At 36.3% G+C, this 13,145-nt stretch overlaps 1 protein-coding gene across 4 annotated transcripts in view; it reads left to right on the top strand.

Moving 5' to 3' along the window:
• Positions 1 to 13,145, top strand: part of FNDC3A (fibronectin type III domain containing 3A) — a 113,167-nt gene that overhangs the window by 21,739 nt on the left and 78,283 nt on the right. Inside the window, exon 2 of one of the 4 annotated variants that reach the window (XM_058419213.1) lies at positions 11,241 to 11,331. The exons of the other annotated variants lie outside the window; for them this stretch is intronic. Within the exon in view, the coding sequence (XP_058275196.1) occupies positions 11,302 to 11,331 (30 nt within the window). The 5' untranslated portion in view covers positions 11,241 to 11,301. The remainder of the gene's footprint in view (positions 1 to 11,240; positions 11,332 to 13,145) is intronic. 4 annotated transcript variants of the gene reach the window in all.

Raw genomic sequence — 13,145 nt, 5'->3', positions numbered from 1 at the left:
CCAGTGAAAAGAAAAAGCAAAGACCAAGCCTGCTTGCTCCTCCTCCTCTGTTAAGCACAGAAATACTGCTTGCTTTTACAACTTCCTATCGATGTGTTCAGCATGAGGGGATAATGTACTTCTTATGTCTTGATGGTGAGTAAAGTTGTAGATGGAGAATGGAGCAGATCTATAGGAGTTGATAGACAGCAAGTGAAACTGGGAAAATGTGGTATGAGGACGGAAGTGCTTGAGGGTTTTTCAAATAAGGGTAACCAGTGCAATGATGCTTTAGTGGTTATTGCTGAGGCTGGACAGGAAGGATGTGCTTGATTATGGGAGTCCTGATTTGGAGGAAGGAGAGGAAAAAAAGTGGCAAGAGTTCAAACTGCTTTAACACACTGATCTTAAATTGTTTTGGAAAGTTGCTACAGCACCCAGTGCTATTCCAAAACAAATCAGTAAATTGCTGACACAAGTATGCAGAAGCCCTGGAGTTCTGGACCCCCGCAGTACCTTCCGACTAAAGCTAGCAGTTGCAAAGTGAGGCATTCCTCTATCACCTATGTGTCCTTTATTACCAGAAAATATAGACTACACTCTCAAAGTAGCCCAGTACCTGTTAACCATTTCCTTTTCTCTGGGGAATGGGACATAGTGTTTGACCTTTAATTGACTTTATTTCTTGGCAAGTTACAGGGATAAAGAAACAATTCTGGCTTGGGAGGTTGGTTGCTTATCCTCCAAATTTTATTGAGAAGTTTGGATGTTTTGTGGGTTTTCCAGAAATTCCACTCTGTGTGTTTGTAGTGTGTGTGTGTGTGTGTACTGTGTGTGGGTTTAAGTAGATATTTAACATCAGATCTACAAGTTAGTGTTCCTGAAACAAATTTCTTCTTTAAATATTTAAATCTCTGATATTAAAGTTGTTATTATCATAGGAGGATATCTTCAGTCAGCAGAGCAATAGATGGCTATAAAACAAATTAAATTATCCCCATTTTTGGCTTTCAGATTGTTTACATATGTGGCATTAGAGAAAAAATATAATGGTGAAGATTGTGTTGGAAAATACAAATCTAGACTAGATTGCTAAATGAGTTTCCTAGGTTTTTGTTCTGGCACTTCTGCTTCTGAAAACCATATGGTACATTATTGAGTTCCAGCTTGCTTTGGTTTCGCCTTGCTGCTGAAAATCAAGCCTAGAACTGCAATATGTTTCATGATCTTTTCCTCAAAATGAAAAAAAAAAAAAGTGTTAAAAGTTGTTTAACAACATATAGTGTTATAACTATTCTCACTTTCCATCACTTTCCATATTGTGCTGTTTTCCTTTCTTTTATCTGTGCTTTGATTTCACAGAACACAGAGTATGTGCATGACTGCTTCTGTCCTTTTTACCTTTTTTTTTTTTTTTTTTTTTTACTTCCCCCTTTGGCTCAATTGAATTAGCAGATATGTCTAACTTCTCATTTTGGAGGTTCATTGAAGTTTGTTTTAGTTGACAATTATTCTTCCATTCTTCAGTGACTTCACAGCACTGAAGCGCAGCAGAAGCGTATTCAGTGGAACCATTGGAACTCTCAGGCGTGCAATGCTTCAGTGCCAGCTTATGGAAGCTCATTATCAAGCTCTATTTTTCCCCAGGATTGATTAGTACTTTTGTGTAGCAACCATCACTGCAAAATGCATCATCAAACTTATATGACACATTCCATATACAGAAAAGTCTTTTCCATGGAAGTTTTTAACTGGTTGTTAGCTATGATTAAAAAAAAAAAAAAAAAAAAAAATCACAAAGAAAAGCTAAAAGCATGTGAGTTTTGATGACTCAGGGTTAGTAGATCCTTCCTCTATCTGATGTAATCATGTTTTTTAGTTAGGAAGGGTGAAGTTTTTTCTTAGTTAAGTGTTTGGGGGGTTTTTTTTGCCTTAGATATCGGAATGTTTTTTTCCAATTTATTTGAACTGTATCCTTGTTTGCAGATGCATTGAAAATTTGCTTTAAATTTCCTAGAAGCCATCATCCTCAGCAGAAAGTGAGGATTCAAAATTCTTTGATGTACAGTAATGTATGAATACTATGCTGCTTTTGTTGAGAAGAAGGCAACACCAGATTTATTGCACAAGTTTTACTGCCATTCAGATATGTTTATTTTATTATTTTCTGTTTGAAAATAAGTGTAGAAACAAGAGTGAAGGCTGTGTAGTTCATAGCCTTTTCTGCTTCTGTTTGGTATGAAAATTTGTGGAATGAAGTATCCTCATAAAACTTCTCAGTAATTGCCCTTTCTCTCTAAAATGTCTGTTTTCATGTGCATGATATGAATCCTAGATTAATTTTGGTCTCTGATACAGTAGATTCCTCCCAAGATACTTGAGGCATTCAGCCCCTGTTGAATTAATCTGTTCAGAAACTGACATTTGGGAGAATTGGATGACACATGAAAATTAAACTTCAAGTCAGTTAGTCACTGTAGGTTGCTAATACAGTCAGTGGGGAGAAATAAGCATGTCCAGAAGATGATCCCTTTCATGGTGTATGAAGGTGACTAAAGATCTATACTTTTTTTTTTCTCTCTCTCTCTTTTTTTATGAGGTGGGAAGGTGCAAATTGCCTGGAGCTATAGCATTGAGGTCACTTGGTTTTTCTTGCAGACTGTTGCAAATGGGTTTGGTTGCTGGGTCTGTGTGCTTGTCTATCGAAGGGTATCGTTACACCTGAACAGTGTCTGGGACTCAGGCATGTCCCCATCTCCCCTCTTCTCTGTGCCCTGGGATGCTTAATGCTAAGTAAGCCATGACCTGAGCGCCAAACTCCAAGACCTACACAGTCACCCCAAGTGCTTCCCTATGTTTCCTCAAAAGGCAGCTCTTGTAATCTCTCTGTAAGTTGTCACAAAAACGTAACTACTTGGAAAAGTCATACTTTTACTTACAGAAACTCCACTCTTAAAATATGTGAGAAATACACACTTGGCAAATAAGTTATCTGAGGTACATCCTCTGCTAGCTGAAGCCTGTTTTTTCCCTAGGAAGCATTTCTTTACTGAGATGGCAGTCAAATGCTGGAGCAGACTTTCTAGAGTTCTGGCCAAAGTCCCAAACCTGTCAGTACTTTAGGAGGCATTTGGACAATGTGTTTAACAACAATTTGGTCAGCCCTCAGTCAGTCAGGTGGTTGGACTAGATCATCATAGATCCCTTCCAACTAAAATAGTCTGTCATAATCTATTCCCTAGAGATTGAGGCTTTGCCATAACTGGGTAAAGTCCGTGAGCCCTCTCCATGTTACAGAATTACACACTTTATAGAGCAGCCAGAATGACATTCTCTAGAAACAGATAGACTCAGACTATAGTTTGCACACTACAGCAAAAAATGGCAGTTGCCTTTATTTTTTCTCCCTCTCTCTTTCAAGTAGAGGATAAAATACATGGGGAAGGATTGGGGTTGTCGAAATTTCTTCCACCAAGGTCCTGGTCCATTACTGACTAAATCTTTTCCACCTGATCTAACTGAGATGGATCTTTTAATTTTTCTTCCAGCTCAAGTTTGTATTGTCTCAGTGTTTTGATAGATAGTGATGCCCATATTTACACAAAACTGGGTATATAGGGTATTTTTTCAGGGTAAAAAAAGCTACTTTAGAAGTGATATTGAATTTCTTAACATTTTATTTTTTTTTAATTAGATACTCTTTTTAATAACTAGAAAAGACTGTTCTTCCTTTGGTGCTTCCTTTTATACTGTATTTAGGGTAAAGAGTTAAACACATCCATCAGTCTTAAATATTATGGGTTTTTAACTTGCTGTTGCAGCAAACAAGAATCTGAGCTGTCAGAAGCAATGTTGGGAAATATAAAAATCTCTTCTAGTCCATAATACAATTGGACTGTTGCAGATAGGGAGATTGATTAGGGAAGATGCCTGCTGAGGGGACTAGCCCCTGTGAAGTATTAGCTGAAACCTTGGTTAGCCCCTGCTACCTGTTTGCTGTGCAGTGTGAGCTCTGTTTCTCATCCACTTTTGCTTATAGGGACTTCAACAATCATGAAATGAGAATGATCTGATTGAAGTATTGCAGTTTTTATTTTTAGAGGTTGATGTGTCTTAACCACTGGCCATGACCAGATGCCTCAGAAAGTTCCAGAGTTCAGTGACTGCCCCTAACACTGCTTGCTTGTAATTGCCTGTAAACATGGATTAGCTTAAAACTTTGAAGCCCAAATGTTTGTCTGTTGCATTATCCAGATTCCTTGAAACGCTGCTGTTATCCTTATGTTTATACTTTTGCTGATTTAAAGATATAATACTGGTATTATTTTAAGTAGCAAATTTTCTTTGAACTATCTGCTAACTACAGACTGTGTCAATGCTAATGAGACAGACTGGGTTTGTTGTAAATGAGGCAAATAAAACTTTGCTTAAGCAAGCTGTGAGAACTGAGAATGCAAAAGAGAAGAGACGAAGAAGCAAGTAGATCAAAATTGTAATTATTTCTTAGTACTAAAGAATGAGACAGACACTTGTGGAAAGTACTCTGATTGGCACTGTTTTATGTGGACACTAACTAGTCTTGAACATTTATCATTGACATTTCATGCAGAATTTAACATTTATCTTTTACTGGTTCTTCTCAAAAAACTTTGTATTTTTACAAAGCAAGGCTACAAATCATCTTTGCCTGCCCTTCTGAGTGGTCATCCTTTTCAGCTGATCATCTTCCATGTGAAAAGAAGGGGGAGAAACACCAGTACAGTAAGAATTTTTAAAACTTTTGATAAATTTGTTTTCTAAGAAAAAGAAAAAAATCACCAATTTTTGGATCTTTCCAGCCTGCCTTTCTATAAAAAGCAAAGGAAGTTTATTGAGATCTATAGTTTTTGAATGCCAGTGCAAGTGAACGGTCTCACCCTCTTTCCAATCTCCCTATTTCCAGTTATTTCTAGCTGTTTCTGTCATCTTGGCACAATCAGTGGTGCTGACAGTATGTTGTGGCAATGGTTAAAGATTAAATGTTTACTGATTTTATTATCTGTCAGATGCATTTTAGAAAAACAATGCAGAGTTGCTTGGTCTGTCCTCTGAAAATACAGGCCTTAAAAGCGTGTCACTGAGAAGATAGCTTCTTTCAGTCACTTTTTCCAAACATGCAGCTACTATCTGTGTAAGCTGAAATAGTTTGGATTGTATTTGGGGTTTTTTTTTCAAAATCCCAAGCATGTTGCTATTGCAACATATTATGTAACAATTAATTCTGTATGGATTTCCTCCCTGGTCCTGATACCCAAGATTTGCTAATGCCCTTTACTACCCGTGTATTTACTGATTTCATGAAGAAAGTTTTAAACTCTGTATCTAGAGCAGTTAGATCCTTATAGTCAGTACTAGCAGATGCTAGGGTAGAGAGTTTCGTCGTCATGGGAAACCTGTAAACTGGCATTAGCTCAAATAAATACAGTGGAAAATAGAATATTTAGAACTTAGGTGTTTAGGAGTGTTATATCACGTTACGTGGACAAAGATCAAAGTCTATAGGACACTCCTATAAATAATGGTGAGGAGCCTGTTTTTGTCTGTCATTGATACTAAAACCAGAAGATAATTTAAGGGGGAAAAGGAAATTCTAACATTTCCTTATAGATAACATAGAAATGTTGTGTGCTGAATCTGCCATGAATTGGTGTGGTATAAAGCCTAATCTAAAGTTTTCAAAACTCTTCATTGGTTAGTAGCCAATTTACCTGTGGAGAGAGGAAGCTTTTATTAAGGTTAAAAGAAGATGGGAGACAGATCTTTTGAAAGATGACTTTAAGAAATAAGTACTTGGAAGTAACACTTCACAACCATGAAATTCATAAGCCTTTGACAATTTAAAACAATTTAAGGTACTGTTTTAATTTAGCTTTTATTACTGATATCAGGTGTTCCTATTTAATAACCACATACTCTCTGTAATACCAGTTACATAGATCTTTTGCATTTTTCTGTTTAATATGGTTTTTAAGTGATAGTGGGCTTGATTATGGAAAAGAGTAGTTCATAGCCTCATTAGCCTTGTTATGATATAAGCAGCAGATTTTGAACATACAGTCAATGGAAAAACAACTTGTGCTGTGTTTGTAACTGACATCACCTTAGCTCGACCACAGATGTGATTCCATCTGGCAATTTCTGTGCTACTAATGAATAACAACACTCAAGCCTTGCAGTATTCTTTGATCAGTAGCATGTAGGAACTTACAAATACTGTTGGACTATCCCTACAAATGGGAACTCTGGCACAGGTGAGGTGACAAACCCACAAATCACTGTAAGTTGGTATGGGAGCCACAGCAATGTTAGTATCTTGAGTCTGTGTCTAGTTTTCCTTGCCCACTGGAACCACACTCTGTGGAGCCAACCTAGATGGTAATGATTTTCCTTGTTACAAAAGATGGGTAGAATAACATCTGCTTTGAAAACTAAAAGTAGGTGTTTTTAATAATAAAATGATACTGGAGATTAATAACCAATACTTTTTGCCTAGAAAGCTTTTACTTGGTAAATAATTTCATGCTGATCAAATGTTAGGAATATGACTTGAAGTTAAAAGAAAGTTACTTTTTTATTGTAAGTAGGCTGTAGCTTTGAGTCCTTTTACATAAAAGGACTTGGTACACTTTGTGTCTTTGTACACTTACTTATTACCTCTGAAGACATTAGATGCTAGTAATATTAGAGGTTTTTATACCTTAGACGACAATTAATCTGTAATGTCATGTTTTCTCATTCTGAATACCAAGACAATTTCAAAGCAGTTTTCTGGATCTGGTCTGCCTGCAGGTCAGGACTTAAACTGATGGTGCATAAGTGATGTTTGACGTAATTTCTCACACGAAGAGAGGGATGTGTGTTTTGCCCTGTGTAACTTTCTTTCTTCAGGTCAGGGTGTGCCAGTGGTGCCCTTCTGTTGTTGAGTTTAAAAATCATAGATGTGAGGTTGCCAGAAAACAATACTTGATGTTTTCAGTTTAGCTCTGAAGTGGAGACTAATGGGGGGAAACCATCTTTGTCAGCTATCTGAAATGTCTCTAATATTAATATTTAATAAAAGGTATTTCTATCTATAGTATTATTCAGGGCAGACATACCTAAATTATAAAGCAAAGTTCAGAAATATACTTCTTTCTTTTCATATCCCTTAGTAAATGCATGGTATAAAGTAGCACAGTGTTTGAGAGCGTGCATTAGAATCCAGTTTTTATTCTTTTACAAAGTATTTTTTCCTTCCCTTCTTTCTGGCTTACTTGAGAAATGAAGTCATAAACTGTATTGCAGATTATAAAGTCAGAAGTTGGTTCATTCTGAGTTAGTATATCCTATCTGGGAATCAGGAGGCTAAATTAAAAATGCAGTTATAAAACGGTGTATATTTGGAAGCTTTGTTCTCTTAAACCCGAACCTTCTGTTGACTGACGTTAGATGATCCAGAAGCAGATGCTGCAGCAGCTATTTGTTGATTTAGTTGCTATGGTGACATGATACATTCATGTACAGCAGGAAGCTCACTGTACGTTGGCTAATTTGATAGGAAGGAAGGCTTGAGGTAGGTATTGCTGACTATATTGTTAATTGATCCTACCTTTCACGTCCTGCCTCCACATGCTTCGTGGATGCAGAGCTACAGAGGGAGGTAAAGGGGGATCCTCCTGCGTGGCGTTCAGGTTAAGGTGCCCCGTTCACAGGAGGGGGGGCAGTGTTCAACACATCCCCGAAGATTACCTCAGTATTAAGTGAATGGAACAGATTGGAGCAGCCGGAGTGGTGCCTGTTGAATCTTCCTTCATCCTTTGTCACTGTGGTAGCACCAGTTGAATGAGAGAAATAAAAGGATGCGAGCAACAGTAAGTCAAAGTGCTAAGGTTTTTGAAATGGGTTGTGAGATAAAGCATGTCACTAATTAACATCTTGATTGGAACTGTTAGTGGAGGAAAATGTAATTGTTCTGAATACGTGCCCTAATGACAGAGCATAAATGTGGCTCTGCCTGGAAGTTGTGTTGTATTATATTCACTGTTTTCTAGAAATACACCCTTTTGTAATCTTGTTGCAGACAGACTGTTACAGTGTACATCTTACAAACAGCTTGGCTTTACCACCCTCTTAACAGGTTCAGTGTTTTAAAAATTTTTGGAGTCAGAATGATCAAGAGAATTAGGTATGATGTTTTCCTAAATTTGAAAAATACTCAAAAATGAATCTACCTTTGTCCTTTTAGATAAAAATCTTCTCATGAGTACTGCTGAGCTGATTTCAATTGCAGTATTTTTAGACAAACCACTGCTGTCTTTTTTTTTTTTTTTTCCCCATGTTGGTGTGTATTAGCAGTGCATTTAGAAATACAATTTTGATCAAGTCTTTCCATTATTTGTGATTGCTGACAATCTTTTGCTACTGACTCAGCACCTATAACCATATAATGCTAAATATAGATGTTTTAAGATTAATAATAAACAAAACAAAACAACAACAAAAAAACCAAGCCTGAAACACTCTTCTCTTTCCTAGTAAAACATTTCAGAAAATAGTATTGTTTCTGCTAGCATAGAAATGGATTGTGATTCTATTATCTTTAAATTATGGTTTTAAAGGTCCGAGCAAAAATATTGGAACACTTTGTGCTCCTGCTTTTTAGGAAGTTTGTTTGTAGGAAAAAAACCCAAACTCCCCATAACCCCCAAAACCACTCCCATTCCCCAAAACTACTCCAGAATGAGGGAAAAACAGAACTCTGCTTTTTAGTAAAATTGTTTTGTTCCAGCTTGTAATCTTCCTTGTTGTACAGGAACAGTTCTTACTATATAGTTAGTTACATTTAAGTGTGCTTTAACCACAGTTTGTAATGTAACATACTCTTATTTCTTCATGTTATATATTTAATATTAGCCATGACTAAAATTATTGTACCATGTTCTAGCTTCCCTCCCCTCTCCACTTTCTCCTTCACATCTTACTTCCCCACATTTTTTGGTATTTTGATGTGTATGCCAGGCTAGGAATCGGCTTTGTTGCTAAAAGATTGCTTTGTTTGTTCATTTGTTGTGATATATTTAGTGGTAGATCTATTAGCATTCTAGTTATATATGTTCAGAGGCTCTTAGCTTGGTTGGAAAAATTGTCCTAGTTTTCACTCATTCTGGAAAAATATGTAAATTCGCAAAGCGTAACTAACTTCTTTTAGACGAAGATACAAAGTAACCCTTTCAGTTCCTTTCCACTTCAGAGTGGGGTGGTGGGTGGCATGGGAGAGAGGAGAATTCAAGATACCCTTTACACCGAAATTCAGTCTGGTTCCTTTGGTTTTCCTGCCTTTGTGGCTGTAGACAGAGCTAACCTGTAGAGAGAACAGAGTGCCAGTTCTCATATGGGCTTATCCCACAATTTCACACATGGCACAAATGTTTAATGTATTTTGGTTTCTTCAGTCTCAGTCAAGATTTTAAAAATTAACCTTTTTCTTCTCCCCTTCAGAAGGCTGTTAGTCCTTGGTACTGAAGGATGGGTTTTGAGAGCCAAGATATTCTGGAGACAGCACAAGCTTGATTTATTTTTCTTTATTGCAAATATAAAAATCTTTCCAGCAACTCTAAAATTATAGTTGCAGTTTTTCGGCTAACACTTAGCTGTTTTGGAATAAACCTGAAAGTATTAGGAAAGTTAAATTTTTTAAATTATGTTTTACATTCAGTAGTTAATAACTTCTACAGACAGAGAAGCTTTTAGGTATAAAAGCTAAATTTGGACAACATAGCATATGAAAGCATTTATTTAGACAGCATGGTTTGATACATGCTAGAAAAGATTGAAAATTTGGCTGTAAATACCAAACTTGTGAACAAAGTTTTATTGTATCTGACTTGATTCTCTTGATGTTTGTGCTGACTTAGAAGAATTGCTGAAACTGTATCAGTCAGATACAGTTAGAAATACAGTTATTATTTGAACAGCGGATCTAAAATGTGTAATGTTTAAGATCATTATCATGTGGTAAGAGTAAGTTAAACTCTCTTCCATAAACCTTATTCAAATCTGCAAAACCCTTATTCTGTTCTTCAGAAAGTTCTCCAGAATAGGAAGATCTTCATAACTTTATAGAGCAGTATGAAGGAGAAGGTTAACATATGTCTTGATTCTGGATTTGTTTTGTGTCTGTGTGAAAGGGTATCTAATATACTTCTAAACACAATCATTTGTTGTTTGGGGGGTTGTTTTGTTGTGAGATTTTTAGGAGTTTGATGGTTTGGGGTTTGTTTTTTTACTTTGGACTAAATATAAATTTTTAGAACCTAAACAATAAATTAAGAATATTATTAACATTTTGGATATGTAGGTTTTTTATCAAATCAAATCTCTTTTGCCTTATTGGTCCTCTACATGTATGTAATTGATAGAAATGGGAAAATAATTTTGAGATACTAGTTTTTGACTAGTATGTTGTGTGTTTATTTGGGGAGGGAGTTTTGCTCTTTAGCCTTTTAAATTTTATTTGAGACTTGCTTTTGCATATGTATAATGGTGAGCAAAAGAGAAATGTTTCAAACTTGCTGTGAGATCTTTTGAAGTTAGCTTTTAGAGCTTTTTGATTTATTTCATTATTTATTTAGCCTCTTTCTTTCTTTCTTTCTTGTCGTGGGGCTAGTGAGAGGTTCTTCGTGAGAGGGGGGCTAGTTCGTCTTGGCGCTGCGTCTCGCTCGCGGTAGATCTCTTATCTTCTCTCTTTCTCTCTTTCTCTCTTTCTCTCTTTCTCTCTTTCTCTCTTTCTTTCTCTCTTTCTCTCTTTCTCTCTTTCTCTCTTTCTCTCTTTCTCTCTTTCCTCTCCCTGCCACGGGGACAGAAATTCTTTAGACTTCTAGTTGTATTTACAGTTTCTGCTATGGAAAGATGTTACCTTAAAACAGTGAAGATGTTAGTGCTTAGGGATTAGTCCTAATCTGCTTTTGTTTTCCTGCTCTGCAAGTCTTTCACCTCATCTAGGATCCTGTTCAGGATTAATCCTATTTTGATATTAGTGTTTCACAATGATGTCCATAAGTTTATGTTTCCATTTTTCTTACTAACCACCTGATGGAGACAGTTATTAATTGTGCAAGGCTATTTATAGTTTGTCAATTTTTTTTCCACTGAAAGTATCGGGGAAGCTTTTTCCATCATGTTGCAATGTAAATACACATTCGTGATGGTGCCACAAGTCTAATGCTGCCTTTCTTTTCTGTCAGGTAGCTGAAATTATTTTGAAACCTCTCAGTCTCCTGGTACGTCACTACTTCTGTTAGGAGGATGGACGTTCAAGTAGAGAAGCTTGTAGAAGTGCGTATCTTACAGGATGAAGGGTTGGTTTTAATTGTTATTTCAGTGAAGTTAATGGCTTTTGGCCTTAATTAATGTGCAAACAAACATATCCAAAACAAGATTAGCTAACTCTATATTTTAAATTCCATTCTGCCCTCACTGTGCTCCAATGAAGAAATAAGTTAACTGTGTATTCATCTGGCAGGAGCAAAATCTTAGGTTGCTTATGAAAGCATTCTGTAATACCTAATGACAAAGATTAGCAAGATACAAGTCAGCTTTATTTTGTATTGTTGCTGTTTTGCTTTTCAAAGACAAAAAATACTTTTTTTTTTTGTTTTGCTGTGACCATATTGGCAGAGTGAAATACCTCTAAGGATCTTATTTTGGATTCTGCAGCCTCTGCTTCTCGCTGATAAAAATTACTTCTAGACCTTTCTGAAGATAAGTGTTAACATTTGGCCTTAAGTTTTTCCTTTCTTTTGGAGCAAGTCAAGGCTGAGTCAAGGTGGCTGCAGCTCTGCCTTGCACAGCTTTCCCTTCCACCTTTTGTTACTTGCATTCTTACGGGGGTTTCTTTATGACTCCAGCCATTTTTATCAAATTCATTTCTTTCATGTTAGAAACAAGCTGAGGATTTGAAAAAAAACATTAAACTCCTTTCCTGGTTCAGTCTGCAGAAACTTCCTGTATTTTCTCTTGCAGCTAGTGAAGAGTTTTACTGAATAAAAATAAGATTGAGCATTCTCCTCTTTGAACATCTGTACTTCCATTGATTCCTTAAATGCAAGATCGAAATACTTTCTATCCTGCTCACATTGATGTAGTAATAAATCCTATATGAGATCTTAAGAGATAATAATTTAAAAATAATTATGTCTGTTAATGGTACTATGTGCAAGTCAGTGTTACATATCTCTGTAGGATGTGATTATACTACTTGATCTGCAATAAAATTATATTCAACTTGGAATTCTTTAGGGAGAGAATTACTGTAGAATAGTTTTATATAAGAATTGTTGTATTCTAAAAATGTATTTGCCACATCTGACCAGCTCAATTTGTGATTTAATGTGAAGAATAAATTTTCAAAACCACTCAAGAGTGTCCCTTATTTAATCCTTCAAAAAGGCAAAATATTGTAGTGCTTCTTCAGGATACTGTCAGTAATTGTTTACATATTAGTAATTTAAATGTGCTCCAGATGTTTATGGAGATTGAGGCTGTGTTGTGAAACAAGTCAGTTTTACTAAATCTTTTTTTTGCAAACTGTCTTGTCACAGTGACCTCAGGAACAGTTTTAAGTTCTGTATGGACCTGTGTTATGCTCAGGACGACTGTAGCATATTCATTATTGCAGTTGTCTGTTCCAGCACCTGGGAATATTCCCGAGTACTGCTTACTTTGCTAATGTAGAAGTGGCTTTAGGTACCACTGGTGTGGTCAAAGCAATGTAGCAGTTCTCCCAGGAGAGATCAGAAATATTAAACCTCCTTGGTTTATAGACTGGGTGCGAGGAGATGGGGTTATTAAAAAAATATTGAAGGAGGTGGATGAAATTTATTCAGAACTTTTTTTTCAGCAAATCCCATAGCAGAGAAGCTAAGGAACATGTAATTAGTAGGAGATGGGTTTAAAATGTCTAAAAAGAAAATTTCCGGAGCTTACTGACATAGGAGGTTGTGGAGGCAATTCAAGCTGTAAGTGAACTCAAAAAGTTTAGGCAAACATATGGACAGTAAGAGAGATGGACTGCAGAAAGTGGCCTGGCTCACATACTCTCCTTAAACAGCATCTCAATTGATATGTTAGCCAAAGTGCTTGCTAGATGG

The sequence above is a fragment of the Hirundo rustica genome, chromosome 2, assembly GCF_015227805.2.
Source record: "Hirundo rustica isolate bHirRus1 chromosome 2, bHirRus1.pri.v3, whole genome shotgun sequence".
Classification (NCBI taxonomy): Eukaryota; Metazoa; Chordata; class Aves; order Passeriformes; family Hirundinidae; genus Hirundo; species Hirundo rustica.
The sequence above is the reverse complement of the archived record's forward strand: the minus strand, read 5'-3'. Positions and strand labels throughout refer to the sequence as shown.